Source organism: Lolium rigidum, chromosome 3 (genome assembly GCF_022539505.1).
Source record: "Lolium rigidum isolate FL_2022 chromosome 3, APGP_CSIRO_Lrig_0.1, whole genome shotgun sequence".
Classification (NCBI taxonomy): domain Eukaryota; kingdom Viridiplantae; phylum Streptophyta; class Magnoliopsida; order Poales; family Poaceae; genus Lolium; species Lolium rigidum.
The window spans coordinates 309,516,130-309,536,005 of NC_061510.1; the positions used below are offsets into that span (position 1 = coordinate 309,516,130).

The window sequence follows — 19,876 nt, forward strand, 5'->3', positions numbered from 1 at the left end:
AAATTCATCAAAAACTTCTGAAGAAGCAATAATTTTAATTTATGCTCTGACACAAACAACAGATCTACATCACACATAATCACAATGTAGAAAAAATGGTAGAACCAAATTTGAAAGCAAAATCTCCTCTCTCCCTATTCTCTGCTTGCTGCTCATGGACATCGCCCAAGTGCGGAACAATCAATTCGTTGGACACGTAACATGCAAGAACCATACAAGACACACTTATCTTGATGTATAAAAAATAAAGATGGATGGTAACACTAGTAGAAAATCTCTCATGCGTACCGGTTCCAGAGGGGCATTCGTACCGGTTTTGCAACCGGTACAAATTATTCGGCACTAAAGCCCCCCCCCCTTTCGTACCGGTTGCTTACGAACCGGTATAAAAGGGGCCTCCACGTGGGCCACCGGGAGAGCTCGGGGCTAAGGATCTTTGGTACCGGTTGGTAATACGAACCGGTACCAAAGGTTCCCCCGCGGCGAGGAATTTGCCCGAATCTCGCCGCGGCGAAGAATTGAAGTTTTAGGGTTTTTGGAGGGGTTTAGGGATATCGGTTTGTTTCATATCGCGTCGATGCACCGAAACGCGTTTGGGTTTATTGAAGTACATGAAGATCAATATGATGCATAGCAAGTTGGTGCATATAATATAACACACATGTAATTGCATAAGATCGCAAATTAAGAAGCACTATGCATGAAGATCGATCTTCATGCATAGTAGTGGTACTCTCCGAGCCGTACTCTATATATTACATGTAGCATAGTGGTACTCTTCGAGTCAACTATATATGTAACATGTACATCTTCATTCATAGTGGAACTCTGCGAATGGTGGTATGACGTCCTGAAGGAAGAATCCCGCCAATTCCTCGGCTATTGCTATGAAGCGGTCATCGATTGAGAGCTTGTTCCGCTTTGTTGCCAACTATAAAAGAATAAGATACAAATGAGTACATGAGATATGTGTGTGTATATATATATTCAAACCAGAATGAAACAACTATTACTGAAACTCAGCACAACTTATGATAAGAAAACAAATTTGTGAATATTGTTTTCGTACCTCTTTATTTCTTGCATTATTAATTCTCTCGCTGACAATTCCGTGGATGTACTCGCAAACGTAGAATCCACGAGAGATCGAGTCCCTTGTGGTTGTTGCGGGCATTTCTTTACAAGAATATAAGTCAATCAAACAATAGTCAAGTATGATAATTAAAGTTGTGTGGACCTAGGTAGTACTACTTACTTTCGCCTTCCATCGCAGCCTACTGTGGCCATTCATGGGACGTATCTTCCTTGATGAAAGTTGCCCATACGTTGCCCGACAAAAGAAAATGCATAAAAGAGTTATCAATTAGTTCATAGCAGGAAATTAACGAAACAAACCGATAACAATTAAAATTACCTTTTGAGCATTAAATAACAAGACAAGTATAGTTCCGGTTCTTTGCTTAGTGAGTCAAAGACTTCAACTTCTCCAGTTTGCATATTGATGACGAGAAGAATAAAGTGAAACCTACGCACGTTTAAATATGTAGTGTCATATATATAAGGCATTAGTTAAAATTTTGACATACGGTGAGCAAAATATAATGTGTTATAAGACGAGTAAGACTCACTTGGAAGTTGTAAGGCCAAATTATTAGGTTTTTGTCACGTTGTCGCTTCAAAAACCTTAGCAAAGTCTCCGGTGTATCCTTGTTATAGACGGGATATTCTATGGTTTTAACATGCATTGTGTGCGGATCAATGAACCCAATGTTCGTGATTTCATCCCTTTTGCATTCGAGTATCTTCGATCTGCATAATATAGCGCACAAAGGATTATAATCTGCAGACAATGAACGAGCTGAGCTAAAGACTTCTCAAATTAAATAAATCACTTACAGACAATAGGAACTGATGATAGATTTGTCGAGGGCCCGGAGATTGTATAACTGGAAAAGCTCGTTGAAGTCAACGTTCACACAAGTATTCACTGGAAGTAGTGCTCTTCCCTAACTCGCACCATGATAGTCTCGATCCCTTCCTTTGAGGCATTAAGGTACCACGAATGCAAGCTACGCATACGTGTTGGTAGCTTCTCGAGATTCTCGACCAAATCTTTCCCTTGAACAAATTGATATGCTTGTTCAGCCAAGGCGTAATCGGTTGTGTCTTGTCGAGAACTTTGAACGGCCTTCCCGTCAAACACCTTGAGAGGCTCGACCGATTGAACGGGTTGTTGTCCGAGCTGGTAGACTTGGTGTATCCCTTTTATCTCCCCGATACCCGATTTAACGGGTTTTGTCGCCTCGATCATCTTGTCATACGACCTTTCAATAGAACGCCTATAGTCGGATGGCGGCGATGGTACGAGGTCATATAGATTCTCAACGGTACGCACAACTTTCTCCCGATCTAGTGTCTTCTCGAAAGGTATCTCCGGCACTTTCGGTGCAAAAAATTTCTTCACCTCGGCCCGAACGGCCTCCGCGTTTTCCTCTCGGAGTTTTTTCCCAAGGTAACTTCTCGGTAGGCGGCAGTTTTTCTCCTTTCTAGCTTTCTTCCTAGGCGGCGTACCGTTCCGCTTAACGGACGCTGTCTTACGCGGAGGATCTCGAGATGGTGGACTCACGCCGGGGTCCCTCTCGGGTAGGTGTGGACTTGGCTGCTCACCGGGACTGCCACCGGGAGGAGTCGATGGCATTTGTTGCTCATGTGTAGGAGTCGGTGGCCTTTGCAAAAGGACGACGTACTTCTTCGGCCATAGGGCGAAACCGTGCTTGACATCGGCCGGTGTCCTCTCATCTTCACCTCTAGGAATATCAAGCTCCACTTTTTCAAAACCCGAAACAACTTCATCCACCCCGACACGAACACAACCGAGTGGAATGGGCATATGATGGTGCATTGCTCCATCTTCACTTGGGTACACATAGCCGACCGCCACCTTAACGTACGCGGTCCCGATTAACATATGTAGCTCGCAATCTGTCTTCTCCGTGACATAATCCACGGGGTAGCTTCCTCCACATCCGTCAAGATGCGAGGAACCGACACCGCTTCTTCGGCGAGATGGGGCAGCATCGGCTTGTGGATCCCGTAGAAACAGCCGGCTGATCGAGTGCCCTCCGATTTCTCTCAAGAGCCTCCACCCTAGATAACAACTCCGTTACAATGTCGGCGTCCTTCTTCTTCTTTCGCGAACGGCTTCTATAAGTGTCGCGGCCGTCCGGCCACGCTTCCTTCATGGTGAGACTCGGGCGAGCTCGTACCCGTCCAACATGTTCGGGGTTCCCCGCAGCGAGTGTCGGCTCGTCATTCTCTCGATCGGGAATGTACTCTCCCTTTCGACCTTGTCAATTGCATCTACAAGCTTCGGTACAATTGCCTCAATTTTGTCCTTCCATTTTCCCTTCGCAATGATCAACCCTGTCTTTGGGTCCAACCCCGCCCCATGAGCGAACAGCCATAACTTGGACCGTTCGGGCCGGTCCCATGTCTCGTGGAGTGATTCCATGATCCATCGGTTTATTCTCAAACGCTCTCCACTTCGGAATGGCACTCTTGTAGCCACCGACCCCAAATGATGCGGAAGTTTCTTCTTTGCAGCATTTTCGGTATTTTTCTTCGATCGGGACACAAAAGTAGACGATTGCTTATACTCCTTAAATGCGGCCCAGTGATCTTTTATCTTCACTAGATTATCATCGAATACTGGATCTTCATTCTTATATTTGTCGGGAACCGGTGGAAAGCGCGGGAAGAAAATAGGCGGGAAGACAGATCGGTGGGATAAGGACGCGTGGGTAACCTTTAGTACCGGTTGGTGGGTGCAACCGGTACTAAAGCTGTCGGCAGGATAACCGGTAGTAAAACAAGCCAACCATCTCCATTGTTAATATCTTACATACAGTAACATCATTACACAAAAGTGATTTCCATATTGAGATACACAAGTTATGATCCCTATATGTAGCTAGCTAGTCTTCTGAGTTTTCTTCGCTCGTTTCCCTTTCTTCTTCATCGCGACGCAACCATGGACAATCTTCATTGTTTAAGATGATGCTTGGGTCAATTTTTACCTTGAAGGGTGGAATATCGTCAAACTTATTATAATCTTCCGACATGTCTGTCTTGTCCTCTACTCCCACGATGTTTCTTTTTCCTGAAAGAACTATGTGCCGCTTTGGCTCATCGTATGATGTGTCCTCTTGCCTTTCTTTTCTTTTTTTCGGTTTTCTAGACATATCCTTCACATAAAAACCTCGAGCCACTTCACCGGCTAGGACGAATGGTTCGGTGTCGTACCCAAGATTCTTGAAATCCACTCGTAGTCATTCCGTCATCGCGGGTCTACCTGCACTCGTCTTTCAGAGTTGAACCATTTACACCGGAACAAAGGGACCTTGAAATTAGGTCCATAGTCAAGTTCCCATATCTCCTCTATGTACCCATAATATGTGACCTTGTTCCCATTGCCATCTTCTCGCATCAAAGCGGACACCATTGTTTTGGTTGGTGCTCTTTTTGTCTTGGGCCAAAGTGTAAAATGTGTTCCCATTAATCTCGTACCCTTGAAAAGTCGATATAGTAGAAGATGGTTGCTTGGCCAACAAGTACAGCTGCTCGTCATCGGTGACATTCATGAGACGTGTTTGCAACCAACCGCCGAAAGTCTTCATGTGTTCTCCATCAATCCAATCTTCACGTTGCTCCGGGTATTTAGAGCGTAAGATCTCCTTGTGTTCCTCTTTGTACGGAGCCACCAAGATGGAATTAAGTAGAACCGTGTAGTGTGCTTGAGTGAAAGAATGTCCGTCCATACACGTTGCTGATTTCTTTCCTAGCATGCCTTTTCCACGCAGTCTCCCCTCATAGCGCGATTCGGGAACACCGATCGGCTTAAGGTCGGGAATAAAGTCAACACAAAACTCAATGACCTCCTCTGTTCCATAGCCCTTGGAGATGCTTCCTTCGGCCTAGCACGGTTATGAACGTACTTCTTTAAGACTCCCATGAATCTCTCAAAGGGGAACATGTTGTGTAGAAATACAGGACCGAGAACGCCAATCTCTTCGACCGGGTGAACTAGGAGATGTGTCATAATATTGAAGAAGGATGGTGGGAACACCAACTCGAAGCTGACTAGACATTGGACCACATCCTTCACGTAAATTTTGTAGAGTAAGTGGATTGATCACCTTCGAGAAATTGCATTGAGGAACGCACATAGCTTCACAATGGGTACTCGAACATTTTCCGCAGAAGCCCCTCAATGCAACCGGAAGTAATTGTGTCATAATCACGTGGCAGTCATGAGACTTTAGGTTTTGAAACTTTTTCTCCGACATGTTTATTATTCCCTTTATATTCGACGAGAAGCCGGACGGGACCTTGATGGTACTCGGGACTTCAAAAAGATCTCCTTCTCCTCTTTGGTAAGAGCATAGCCGGCGGGACCTTGATACTTCTCTGGATTCGAGGTTGTTTCCTTCGTGGATACTTTGCTGGTCCTGCCGTGCATCCGGTGTATCTTTTGTCTTCCCATACACGCCCAAGAAGTTTAGCAGGTTCACGCAAAGATTTTTCGTCACGTGCATCACGTCGATTGCAGAGTGAACCTCTAAGAATTTCCAGTAGGGTAGCTCCCAAAATATCGACTTCTTCTTCCACATGGGTACGTGTCCGTCAACATCATGCGGAACAGATTGTCCGCCGGGACCCTTTCCAAAGATCACTTCTAAATCCTTGACCATATCATATATAACTTCCCCATTAGGGCGGGTAGGCTTGGTTCGGTTATCCGCCTCACCTCCGAAATGCTTTCCTCTCTTTCTTACGTGATGTTGTTTTGGAAGAAATCGACGATGCCCCGGTACACATTCTTGTTTCCCAAATAAATACTATCGGTCTCACCTAAACAGTGTGTGCATGCATTGTATCCCTTGTTTGACTGCCGTGAAATGTTACCAAGAGCGAGGCCAATCATTGATGGTTACAAATAACAACGCTCGTAGGTTAAATTCCTTTTGTTCGTGCTCATCCCACACAGGTACACCTTCGTCACGCCACAACTCTAAAAGTTCTTCAACCAATGGCCTCGGGTACACATCAATGTCGTTGCTCGGGTTGCTTCGGGCCCTGGATGAGCACCGGCATCATAATGAACTTCCGCTTCATGCACAACCAAGGAGGAAGGTTATAGATACATAGAGTCACCGGCCAGGTGCTATGACTGGAGCTCTGCTCCCCGAAAGGATTAAAGCCATCCGTACTTAGACCAAATCTTAAGTTCCTTGCGTCATCCGAAAATGACTTGAACTCTCGTCGATTTTTCTCCACTGCGACCCGTCAGCGGGGTGTCTCAAGCATCACATCTTTCTTACGGTCCTCTTTGTGCCATCGCAACAACTTGGCATGCTCTTTGTTCCGGAACAAACGTTTCAACCGTGGTATTATAGGAGCATACCACATCACCTTCGCAGGAACCCTCTTCACGGGGGTGGACTCACCCTCAACATCGCCAGGGTCATCTCGCCCGATCTTATACCTCAATGCACTACATACCGGGCATGCATTCAAATTCTCGTACTCCCGCGGTAGAGGATGTAGTCATTGATGCATGCATGTATCTTCTGCACCTCTAATCCTAGAGGGCGAGACAACCTTCTTTGCTTCGTACGTGCTAGAGGGCAACACGTTCTCCCCGGAAGCATCTTCTTTATTATTTTCAGCAACTTTTCAAATCCCTTGTCGAAGTACCATTCTCTCGCCTTCCATCTGCAGACAATTCCAGCGTGGTACCCGGCTTTTCCGACCATTTTCGCAATTTGGGTACAACAGTTTGTTGTGATCCTCTAACATTTTCTCCAACTTCAACCTCTCCTTTTCATTTCCGCGAGTTCATCTTCGCATCAAGAATGGCCCGACCCAAATCGTCATCCGGGTCATCAAAAATCGGCTCATCGAAAATGAGCTCTTCTTCAGACTTCGTCTTCCCCCATTCTACTACCACCGTCTTCGGTGAATAAGGGATAGTTGTCACTATCCTCTTCTTCTTCGTTGTCTTCCAATATAACCCCTCTTTCTCCGTGCTTGGTCCAACAATTATAGCTGGGCATGAAACCATTCTCCAGCAGGTGGACGTGAAGGGTCTTCGAGGTAGAGTAATCCTTCATATTCTTACAGGAACTACATGGACAATACATGAAACCATTCGATCGCTCGTTTGCCTCGACCACGTTGAGAAAATAATGCATGCCGATAATGAACTCGGGATGGACCCGGTCACCGTACATCCATTGTCGACTCATCTGCATTTTATATGTATATCAAAAATCATTAAGTACACAACATCATGGATATATGAGTGACCAACTTAATTAATATTCAAGTTCATCACATAAAACTAAGTTTTTTTATAAAAAAGAAGAGGCTCACCGAGGTTGTACGGTGCCGGCTAGGGGACGACGCTAGCGATCGACGGCGGTGAGGACGGGGATGATACTAATTAAAACCTACAAAATATACCATAATTTCAGCTCAAATTGATTATAAAAAAAGTAAAATCCCTAACTTAGGCATTTCATCAAACACCTTGCTAGCACTAGAAAAATAGTACGAGTTAAACTACCAAAGAAATGAGCTAAATTAGGAACGCCGGAAGAAAGGATGATATTGCTAACCCTTGGATAGATGCATGCCGTTAATCTTGTTAAAATGGTGGAGAAAAAATGAAAATTTGTTGGAGTGTGAGAGGTGCAAAAGTTTTAGAAATGTGAGAGAGATGAAAAAATGAAATGGATCGGGGCGGGGAGGGGCAGGTGAGCATATGAGGCACCCTTTAGTACCGGTTGCTAACACAAACCGGTACCAAAGTTCCAACCCCGGCCCCACCCTCACCTGCTATTACGGCCGAAGACCTTTCGTACCGGTTCCTAACACGAACCGATACGAAAGCTCGTAACGAACCGGTACGAATGCTGCTCGCCCGTCTGAGCGTCCGAACCGGTACAAATGCCACCTTTAATACCGGTTCGTAAGGGAACCGGTATTAAAGTCTTAGATGTATGAGAGGTTTTCTACTAGTGTAATTAAGGGAGAGAGAAGCTCCGCTGACGGTGGTAGATGAATTGCAAACATACCAGGTGGCCGGGTTCTGGCCCGGCGACGTCCATCTCTAGGAAGGCACGTCCCACGGACTTCATATTGATGGACAGAGGTGGAGATTGCAGTGTATGTCGCCGTCAGGTCTGCGGTCGAAACCCCGAGGCAAGCGCTTCACATCTTGTGACGGCGCCCTCCGTGAGTGCGAGCACGCCGGTGGCGCGCACGGAGAGCTCCCACACGGCGACCAAGACCTCTTCGAACCGGCCAAGCTGCACATACGCCTGGAGGGAGACCGCAACAATGGCAGCGAGCCAGGGGTACCACTCTAATTCGGCCAATCAGTCTGAAACCTCCGACATGTCCGGGAGTTGGTCGTAACCATCGGACACCTTGGCTGTCTTGAGCGCGTTCTTCATCTTGTCGTGACCGCTGGCGATGTAGATCTTGTCACCCGCCTCAGCGCACGCGAAGAACGACTGCATCGACCGCATCGGCTTGCACCGCCGCCACACGCCCACGCCGGTGGCGGCGTCCAGCACGTGGACGTCTGACACGGGTTCAAAGGTCTCGGGGTCCCATCTGCCCATCACTGCGAGGCGGGTCCCCGCACGTCTGCGCACTCACGTTGCCGCTCCCCGGTGCAGATGTTGTACACGGCCCCATAGGCCGCAGAATTGTATGGTGTGTCGCCGTCCTTGGGGCCGTCGTCCCCGGCAGCCGGGTTACCAAACTGCAGCAGGGAGAGGAGAGCGAGCAGACCATCAGGCAGCGACATGCATGGGTAACGACAAAGTGGCACATGGGTTCTCAAAAGAATGTTCCGATGGGAGAAAAGAAGACCCAAGACCACGGCAGGGGCATGGGATCTCAGAAAGGGAGAAGCTCAGGAATGGAGATCGGTGAAGATCAGCCACGGCCCACGGGATCTCATGGAGGGCTGAAGGAAATCAATGGAGAAATAAACGGTTGTAGAGAGGAAGAAAAGGAGAAGATAGGGAAGACAAATAAAATAAAAGCTCTCCACGACCATACGAGCACGTGCTTTGATCATCTAAGGCTCTCATTCCCCAACGTAGAGCTATAACTGCACAATTGAGTACATAAGTAGATTATCAGATAAAATACAAATGAGGAGAGAACCAACCTGTGGTTAGGTAGTTAGGAGAACAGTGGTACCCTAGCCTGCCAAAGTTCAAATCTCAGGTTTGACACTTTGATATCTCATTAAAGACGGAATATTCTTAGTAGGAGATGGTATTCCCACCGACGATGAGACGTTTGTGGTGACTTCGTGAATCTTAAGATCCGTCTGATGAAGTTTGTTTTAGACGCAGCCTCTTGGAGCTCATAATAGAATTCTTCCGTGTCAGCTAACAGTTAATAAAAAAAAAGTTTAAAATTCTAAGAAAAAACGAAGAGGTTGAGGTTTAGTATAGTACGGGTTGATTAATAAGACTACTCATAGTGGGAGTAACTTCACTAGTAACTAAGTGTCCAACTCAGCAAATTTGCTTATGTGGTAGTGAGTTAATGAGGAGAGAGGAGGATGGAGTAACATAGCTAGTTACTGTAACATCACACTTCTCAAGATACGATGAGTCTATAAACTAATTAATGAAGACATATATGATACTACTTTAATGTTACTAACCATTATAAAGGTAGTAACATAGAGTAGTAATATGTACATGTTACTGCTCTATGTTACTTTCCACTATGACTAGTCTAAAGCACATACGTTTTCCTTATCCTTCGAAAAAAAACTGCCCACGACCTGTCCCCGGATCCTGCGAGACAGAACACGCGGCCTCCTGCCTTTCCGTTGTCATCTTTATAAAATTACCCTTCATCTCTAGATGTAATACACAAACAATCCCTTTCTTTGTCTACCCCTATTTCTACTCTTTCTCAGGCACCCGTGAAATAGCCACGGAACACCCTCAACTCCTTCAACCTTCACTTCCAGTTCATCCCCTCTTCTCCAGTCCGGCGAACCACCACCTCCGCCATGGCGACCACCGACATCCGCCTCTCCATCGAGCACCAGACCCGCTTCGCCTTCCGCCTCGCCTCCGCCATCTCCTCATCCTCCGACTCAAAGGGCCCTTCCGGCAACACGGCCTTCTCCCCGCTCTCCCTCCACGTCGCGCTCAGCCTCGTCGCCGCCGGCGCTGGCGGCGCCACCCGCGACCAGCTCGCCGCCACGCTCGGGGCCGCAGGTCCAGGGCAGGCTGACGGCCTCCACGCGCTCTCCGAGCAGGTGGTGCAGGTCGTGCTCGCTGACGCTTCCGCCGCCGGCGGCCCGCGCGTCGCCTTCGCCAACGGCGTCTTTGTCGACGCGTCGCTCCAGCTCAAGCCTGCCTTCAAGGATCTCGCTGTGGGCAAGTACAAGGCCGAGACACAGTCCGTGGACTTCCAAAATAAGGTGATCCCCTTCCTAGCTCGCCTAGCTAGTTCCACCAGAAAAAAAATCAGAGATTTGTTCATAATCTGTGGACATCGCTAGCTTTTTTTATCTGAGGATATCTCTGGCTGCCTGTTTGTTCATTCTTTTTCTACAGTTCGGCGTGCTGCTGTGATGTAGAGACTAATATATGTTGGCATTTCTGTAAATCTGTAACCATTGTAGATTTGTAATTTAGTGTTGATTTCTATTCAATTTTTCTGAACTCTAGGAGCTTTAGTACTGTTGTGCAGCTATAGAGCAGTGCCGAAGCCTCCAGTCTTTAGGTTGTTTTGGTAGATTGCAATAGGTTGGACTGAATGGTCGACAGTTCGTTCAAGCTTGTGCAGTTTCCTTCTCTTTGTAGCTTGAATATGTGATGAACATATTAATAATACCTTGCCAGTTTGTCAAACTTAACTATTTAAGTGTACAAATTAATGGAACTTTGGAAGTACTACTCTTTATGGGATGTTTCTTTTAGTACGTATAGGCATATAGTTTGGGGCGCTTCTCTATATTTAGCTCTTCTGCTCTTGTGAACTGATGTGTTTGGAGTTTACCTTATTTACGTTGGACCTTGCACCAGTGTGATTTAGGGATAGCCAGACTGTTACTTTTGTGAGCAAAGTATCTTGTAAGAAGTGTAAATTTCAGTGTGCTCTTGAAGGCTGAGGAATTTGGTTATATTTATACTTTTAGGGTCTTCATCCTAGTACGTATGTCAGATTTTTCTTTTTCGAAATGGAGGATATACCCCTGGCATCTGCATCAAACTGATGCACACAGCCTTTAGATCATTCGGAATGTCTACGGCCTTCCAAATTTGTGGACCCATATTTGTATGTTTTCAAATAGGAGCTGCGGTTTCTGTATCATGTTGAGATGTTGTGGCCAAGTTCCTTATGTGATTTTCATTTGTTGCCATTATGGGAATTCCATTTGTAAGATGTACAAAAAATCAACTAATCATTAGAAATGTCGAAAGATCAGTAGTGGTAGTGCATTGTGTTACTTCAAGATGGTACCATGACCCTTTAAATCAGTATACTCATGTAAACTGTCTTATCTTTTCTCTATAAAATACTGTCTATCTTTTATCAGTGGTATGCAAATTTTACTACTCCCGCCGATTCATATTAATTGTCTCTAATATAGATGTATCTAGACATATTTTTTTCATTCTTGCGACAAGTTATATGAATTGGAGGGAGTGCGGAATTGCTTTATGAAAATGTTAGTATGCTATCTTGGATTCTCAGTCTTGTTAGCAAGGAAATAATTTCTGGTGGTCAAAAGTTTGGGGGAACTATAATATCTACCATTTGGCCTTTTTTTAATACTCTCTTCCTTTCTTTGCTTTCGTCAAATGTTTTTTCCAGTTGTGCTAAGTATTGATATATTTTGCCTTGATCCAGGCTGCTGAAGTTGCTGGTCAAGTGAACTCGTGGGTTGAGAAAATCACAACAGGTCTCATCAAGGAGATCCTTCCTGCAGGTTCTGTTGACAATACCACTAGACTGATTCTTGGGAATGCCCTTTATTTCAAAGGAGCTTGGAATGAGAAGTTTGATGCATCTAAGACAAAAGATGACAAGTTCCACCTTCTTGATGGGAGCTCAGTTCAAGTACCATTCATGACCACCACAAAGAAGCAATATCTTTTGGCATCTGACAGCTTGAAGGTACTTAAGCTCCCTTATCAGCAAGGTGGGGACAAGAGGCAATTCTCCATGTACATTCTTCTTCCTGAAGCACAAGATGGTCTCTCGAACTTGGCCAACAAGTTGAGCACCGAACCAGATTTCATGGAGAAGCATATCCCAACACAGAAGGTTCCAGTGGGGCAATTCAAGCTCCCCAAGTTCAAGATATCATTTGGATTTGAAGCGTCGGATTTGCTCAAAGGTTTGGGTCTCCAGCTGCCATTCAGCGCAGAAGCAGATCTTTCAGAAATGGTGGATTCGCCGTTGGCAAAGAGCTTGTACGTCTCATCTATCTTCCACAAGTCGTTTGTCGAAGTGAACGAAGAAGGAACCGAGGCTGCTGCAGCAACTGCTGCAGTGATCACACTTCGGTCACTGCCAGTAGAGCCCGTGAAGATGGATTTCGTTGCAGATCATCCTTTCCTCTTCGTTATCAGAGAAGACATGACTGGTGTGGTGCTTTTCATTGGTCATGTGGCCAATCCTCTCGTGTCTTCGTAATGTGTTTTGCTCTGAATAGCTTGTGTCGGCTGCAACCCTTTCTGACACATAGAAGTTAAGGGTTTCAACGTTTGGTCATGCTGCCTGTGTAATATATTCAATGTATGTTTTTTTTCGAATAATGCCTTGCTTGATGTACGAAAGATTGTAGAATGACAATAATCCAGGAGTATTGCGGATTTGTGTGCTTTGAGCTGTTTGAAACATGAGATGGGCATGACGGCAGGCGCTTCTTGACGAAGTATGAATAAGGGCATTTGTTTAATTTGGCGTCAATCTAGATTGTGTTGTTTGAGTTTGGTTGACAAGCTGCTGTGCTGAGAGCGACATCGTTATCCCGTGGCCCTGTTGTTATCGGCCATGTGTCCTTTTGAGTTTTGACTGGGGAGAGAAAGGCCAGATGGCGCCCAAGGCAAGCTGAAATCAGATACTGTACTACTAATATGCAATCCTCGAAATTGCAAAATAAAGTAAGCACAAGTTGACTGTCGAAGCCTTTATTTGTGAAATTACTAAGTACTACTCACATGGGAGCATTTGCTTCTGTCACCGGAAAAACATTTTGAAATGTCAAAAAAAAGTTAAACAAAAATTTCCGCGCTTATGTATTGACATTCTACGTACGGACATCAAGTTTTGCAAAAAACTAATATTTTTTATGACTTGTGTGAAAAAGACAAAAAAAAGTCACGTACACTATCGTTTTTTTTGCACCAAAATTTGTCTTTTTTACACACGACAGTAAAAATATCGGTTTTCCGTGGAACCACTTTGTAAACGTGTAGAACTTCGAGATGTACCCATTAAATTTTATATCCGAACTTTTCAATATTCTAAAAGTGTATTTAAAATAAAAATTTAAAAACCGGGAGCATATGGTCCTGGTTGCCAAAACACCACTCCCTGCACTATTGGGACTTCTCCAGGAAACTGTTCAAGTTGTTTGCGTGCACACATCTCACACCCTATATACACTGAATCACAGCAAGAGCCACGATGCACACAAACTCATCTGAACCGAAGGATGAAAGTTGTCTCAGGTCTCACTTCACATAGATCACTGAGACACCATGCTGGAAATATCAGGTTGCGGAAAGAACTGATCAAACTGGAGTCTCTTATTTGCCTATACATAGTACAAACTACAAACATGGTGAGATAATATAACTAGGTTCCCGACACGGGATCACAGATACACACTGTTCCAGAAACTATGCGATTTCTCAAACTAACTAGATTACCGCACAGCATTACAGCAAACATGCATGATTACATCCAACAAGGTAAACCGCTGTAGAACACTGGAAATACATATATTCATCTTGAGTGTGTTGAGTATCTTTGGTCATCTCGCAGGCAAACTGATTGTAAACACTGCTACTTCGAGAGTTTCCGCACCTTCACATAGCGTATACTATCTCCCCGCTGCTCTCCACATCAAGGTCAGCGTCTGAATCAAGGTCGTCCATGTCATCGTCGAGGTCAAGACCATCGTTCAAGAACTGGTTGATTCGAGAACCGGCTGCCGGTATGGTGGCCTCTGCCAGGATCTGCATGATCTCGTCCATGCTCTGCATCGGCTGCTCAGGCTCCTCGTATTGGTTGCTCATTGTGCTATCATCCACTAGGTCGGCTGGGAGATTCTTCAAGAACCATGGATGGTTCCTTATCTCGGGGATTGTGATTCTCTGCATGTCCAAAGAAGAGTTATTTTATCTCAAAGAGAACAACAGTATGGAATATATAGCGACTCAAAACAACACTCAGCTGAAGAAGTACTCACAGTAGCCGGGTTGCCAACAAAAATCTTAGAAATAAGATCTCGGCACTCGGTAGATATGTGGACGTAATCTGGAATCGAGTACTGCACGCTCAATATCCTCTGAAAAATCATGCTCATTAGTTTTGTGGTCAGAATGGAGACGGGCAATCAGATAAGATGGCTGGAATGGAAACCTGAATTGTCTTCCTGAAGTTCTTAGGCTCGTCAGGATCCTCAAAGGGATATGCACCAACTAGCATAACGTAAAGCGTTACTCCGCATGACCACACATCAGCAATCTTCATCGAGGAACAAAGAATCAGTTGTTGGTACTTAACATTACAAACTATAGTATGAACCAAATTGAGATACTTTGCGATACAATTATATGAATATGGTTGCTCAAGTGCACAAAAAGGGCATGAGCATATAGTGGACAATTACAACAGGTTCAGGATATGAGAAGTGGTAAGTTTGAATCCCATACCTTTCCATCATATTCCTTCTTGAGAAGAACCTCAGGAGCAATGTATGCCGGTGTTCCAACAGTTGATTTCGGCTGCGAATGAAGAACCGAAGACTGCAGAAACACACAAAGCAAATATGAGCATAGTTACAGACCGATTCAGGATGAGACAAATTCCCTGCATTAAAACTACAGTGAGAAGCAGCGCTTCACTCCCAATTTGGCATTTTAGCAGAGTGAAATTTTGAATTACTGAAAATTACCAACCGGAACAGAGAAGCAAGTTGTCCTTTTATTCACAATTACCTCGCGATTCTAGGTGTAGTGAAAGTCAAAATTTTATAAAGTTCAACCAAGAATAGAAGAAAAAATATCAGCATTCATAATATCGATTGCATATACTTTACGACAAGGCTAAGACAATAAATTTTATAATGTAGAATGAAGATATTGATATTTTTTTTCCTAAACATTTGGTCAAACTTTACAAAGTGCAGAACGCAAGGTAATTATGGACTGAGTGAGTAGTGCTACCTTTGAATAGCCAAAGTCGCATATCTTGAGGCGAGGAGCCGTGCTCCCGTCCAGCAGGGTGTTCTCCAGCTTCAAGTCACGATGGCATACTTGCTGCCGAAAAAAGAGAGGAAACAGTTTCAGTTAGCTACAGCAACAACTTGTACACTCCCCCCTGCAGCTAGCTGTACCAGAAGAAAATGGAAAAGAGTGTACTACCATGGAGTGGCAGTAGCTGACTCCAGACAGCAGTTGCTGGAAGAAGAAACGCGCCTGGAGAAAAGTCAGAAGATGTTTCAACGGTTAGCGGTAGCAATCAGCAGCAGCCGGCGTATACACGGAAACGTAAACCGCCGTGGTGGTGATCGATGAGGCGAGCAGGAACGAAGGGAGGGAGAGGAGGGTGGCCGGCCGGACGTACCTCGTCCTCGCTGAACCTTCCGGCTGTGCAGATGCGCTCGAACAGCTCCCCTCCGGACGCGTACTCCATGACGATGGCGAGGTGCGTGGGCGTGAGGATGACCTCCTTGAATCGGATGATGTTGGGGTGGCGCAGGGAGCGGTGGTTGATGATCTCGCGCTGCACGTTCTCGTCAATCTGCAGAGCAGGCAACATAAGAACATTAGGTTCTAAAATTGCAATTCCGCGGACGAGGAAGAAGAAGAGACAGCTGGGTAAGTAACCGTACCTTCTCCCCTCTGTCGATGTACTTGACGGCGACGAGCTGCCCGTCGGCGCGGTTGCGCATGAGTCGCGCGACCCCGAAGTTGCCGGAGCCTATGTCCTTGACGAGCTCGTAGCGGTCGCCGTCGTGCATTATGGGCATGTCCATGCCCGGCCCGACCGTCAGCGCCGCCCGGTCCATCCCCACCGCCGGCGTGCCTCCTCTGGAAGCTAAGCTCGCTTGCTCGCTCGATCCCAGGCTGGGTGGCTCGAGCTCCCGCGCGCGCGGGCGGGCCTCTCGTGATCCAAGAAGAGCTTCGCTTTTAGCGCAGCTCGCTGAGAGCTTGAAAAGAGGGTGGATTGATTCGGTTTTGGTTGGGGATTGGGCGGAGGAGGAAGCCCACCTCGTGATCTCTCCCCCTTTTTTTCTGTCGCGTCGCCTGTGAACTCCCACCGCGCACGCTGCCTTTATTTATTTACAATAAAACCTTCCCTTCTCTGGTTTCTTCTCCTGTGGGCGTTCTTTAATATTTTCTCTCTCCACTCTCTGCTTAGCAGCACCTAGCGTAGCGAGGCGAGCTATCCTGTCCAGCGCGCGGGGAAGACGACCCTGTGGAAGAAACCGACAAGTGGGCCGACGCGATCTGGGCCCCGCATGTCGGCCGTGTAGTCGGGGGAATATCTGTTTTACGGCACGAAAGTTCCGACGATGTGCACGGGAAACGGCACTGGTCAATGGCGTGTGGACCCGATGCGGTGGGACCGGGATGGCAGCGGTGCGGTAGGACGGTGGCGTAGGCGTAGGGTGGTGGGGGAAATATCTGGAGGCAGGGGTTGGAGAGCGTGCCGCGTGGAGATACCGGAATGGGGCTCCGTGTCGGTAAGTCGGGCCGGCCGCATCCAAGGCCATCGGGCGGTGATTAGGTGGTCCGTCGTATACGTTCAACGGCTCAGATCGATTTAGGCTGTGCCGATAAGTGAGCACGAGCAGGGCGTTTGTTTGGTCCTTTCGACACGAGCCGTCGGCTAGTGTAGCAGTAGATGGTTAAATTAGGCAAGGTCGGTTTGGTTTGCCGCCTTGCATTTTGGACCGAGTGGCTCGATTCAAGGGCCCACAGAACAGGGGCTGGGTGTTTGCGTGTCACGCTATGCGTGTTCAGGAAATAAATTTCTGAATAAGTTCGGGTGTTCGAAACACCTTCCCATTTTTTTCAGGTTTACCATATACAGGTTCGAGTTCAAGAATTACGAGTATCGGTTTCTATGCCCGGTGACTTGTGTGTGTCTCGGAAAGGAAGAGCATAACATCGTCTTTCGTTGCTCAGACCTTTCTTTTAAATCTAGAGAGATTTTTTTACGGAGCCACGATTTAGTTCGACAAGTATAAGTCATCTTCTATATTTTGTTCAGTCGCTCGTGTAGAGCGTAGACACGAAATAGGCGTGGCGTTTGATTATAATGTGTAATGGGAATTGTTAGTGTTCCGTGTCTAGGTAGGTACATGTACTTGTAAATCTTCTTCGTATTAGGAAATATACATCTACTCGTTTACAAAAACTTAAAACATGCAAGTTGTCTGTGAAACGGAGAGATGAAGTTTCTCCTCAAGGCAAGTTTTAAAGGGTTAATGGTGTGCGATGAATTTAACAAAATTCATCTAAGAAAAGCTCCAGAACACAACGTAGCGAAACTGAAACCCGTCATGCAAATGGAATCACAATGTTGCGTATTTTTTCCATGCAAAGCTTATGCACCTTTATGTTGATTAGAGCAGGATTGAGATGAAGTAAATTAGATCCAAAGTTGTGTACAGGGCTGCATGCTTGGCGCAATAAGGAGACAACTTTTGCTCTTTAAAACTTGTGACATACAAATATAGTCCAAGATACTACCAAACGCACGATTTTTGAATCACCGGAGGCAATAAAAGATTGCACGAGCACCCAAACACATCCTAAATCTTCTAAACGTCATCTCTAAGACGTGAACATATGTTCGCTCTGAATCAAAATTATTGGACTCGGAAATGTTCGGCCGAATTTGATGCCCACTAGCAGAACCCTACTAGTCGTGTACGTTGGCTCAGTGTGCAGCTGCGGTAATATGTCGCTGTTGAACTTGTAAAGGAGGTTCAGTTATTCCTTAAAATCACGACTGAGGCTTGCTTAAGGGGTCTTTCATATGGTGCTTTTGACGTCTTCCCCCGTTAAGCACTAACGTGGAGAGTTCAGCTTCGTCTTACCTAGTCACTGATATCGCCCTTTTAAAAGAAACAAAAGCCTTTTATTGACGCCTAATCCAACTGGTGCACACGTGCCTAGTTAGTATTAGCAGTAACGGAGGCAGAGATAAATTTAAGGTGTGGCGAAATCAATGAATGACAAATGCAAGACTCCACTAGATATATACTGTACTTACGTTTGTTTAATAATTCAACAAAATCACGGGAGCCAACAGAAAACCAATCAACTGGTTATTGAGACTTAAGAGCACTAACTGAAGCTTATTTCAGTTAACGATGAGATTTATTTTAGAATCGAAAGTGCAATTTTAGTACCAAAATAAAATATCTTGAGTTATGTAATTGGTGTACTACTTCGGCGCCATATCCTCACTCGCCTACTCGTCTCCACGACCTACGATCATCTCGTCAGCAGGCGGTGGTGGTTCTTGGGAAATGAAGAGGGGAGGGGAGTGATACGTCCCAAACGTATCTATAATTTCTGATGTTCCATGCTTGTTTTATGACAATATCTACGTGTTTTGTTCACACTTTATATCGTTTTGATGCGTTTTCCGGAACTAACCTATTGACGAGATGCCGAAGTGCCGCTTGCTCGTTTTCTGCTGTTTTGGTTTCGGAAATCCTACAAAGGAAATATTCTCGGAATCGGACGAAATCAATGCCCAACATCTTATTTTTCCTGGAACCTTCCAGAAAGTCAAAGGGGGACCAGAGGGGAGCCCTGGGGGCCCCACATGTGTGGGCGGCGCGGCCCAGGGGGGCGCGCCCCCCTAGTGTGAGGAGGCCCCGTGGCCCCTCCGACCCCGCCTCTTCGCCTATTTAAAGCTCACTGACCTAAAACATCGAGACGGATTGACGAAACACCAGAAAACCTTCCAGAGCCGCCGCCATCGCGAAACTCCAATTCGGGGGACAGAAGTCTCTGTTCCGGCACCTTGCCGGGACGGGGAATTGCCCCCGGAGTCATCTCCATCGACACCACCGCTATCTTCATCGCCATCGCTGTCTCCATGATGAGGAGGGAGTAGTTCTCCCCCGGGGCTGAGGGCTCTACCGTAGCTATGTGGTTCATCTCTCTCTTTGTGATCTAGTTGAATATCATCTATGTGCTACTCTAGTGATGTTATTAAAGTAGTGTATTCCTCCTTGATGCGTGTAGTTGACACGTCCGTTGGGAACCCCAAGAGGAAGGTGTGATGCGCACAGCGGCAAGTTTCCCTCAGTAAGAAACCAAGGTTTAATCGAACCAGTAGGAGTCGGGAAGCACGTTGAAGGTTGATGGCGGCGGGATGTAGTGCGGCGCAACACCGGAGATTCCAGCGCCAACGTGGAACCTGCACAACACAACCAAAGTACTTTGCCCCAACGAAACAAGGTGAGGTTGTCAATCTCACCGGCTTGCTCGTAACAAAGGATTAGATGTATAGTGTGGATGATGATTGTTTGCAGAAAATAGTAAAACAAGTATTGCGA

General features: G+C 46.0%; 2 protein-coding genes across 2 annotated transcripts; one reads left to right on the forward strand and one right to left on the reverse strand.

Moving 5' to 3' along the window:
• Positions 1–10,024: 10,024 nt before the first annotated feature.
• LOC124699841 (serpin-ZX-like) lies at positions 10,025–12,753 on the forward strand. Its single transcript, XM_047232076.1, has 2 exons — positions 10,025–10,528; positions 11,965–12,753. Exons 1-2 carry the CDS (start codon positions 10,112–10,114, stop codon positions 12,751–12,753), a joined length of 1,206 nt encoding a protein of 401 aa, XP_047088032.1. The 5' UTR covers positions 10,025–10,111.
• A 1,339-nt stretch (positions 12,754–14,092) lies between these two features.
• Positions 14,093–16,380, reverse strand: LOC124703694 (serine/threonine-protein kinase SAPK10). Its single transcript, XM_047235915.1, has 8 exons — positions 16,184–16,380; positions 15,916–16,092; positions 15,714–15,767; positions 15,516–15,608; positions 15,003–15,095; positions 14,710–14,814; positions 14,537–14,635; positions 14,093–14,441 (listed from the first exon to the last, which is right to left on the reverse strand). The coding sequence occupies exons 1-8, from the start codon at positions 16,358–16,360 to the stop codon at positions 14,154–14,156; spliced, it is 1,086 nt and encodes a 361-aa protein (XP_047091871.1). The 5' UTR covers positions 16,361–16,380; the 3' UTR covers positions 14,093–14,153.
• Positions 16,381–19,876: the final 3,496 nt, after the last annotated feature.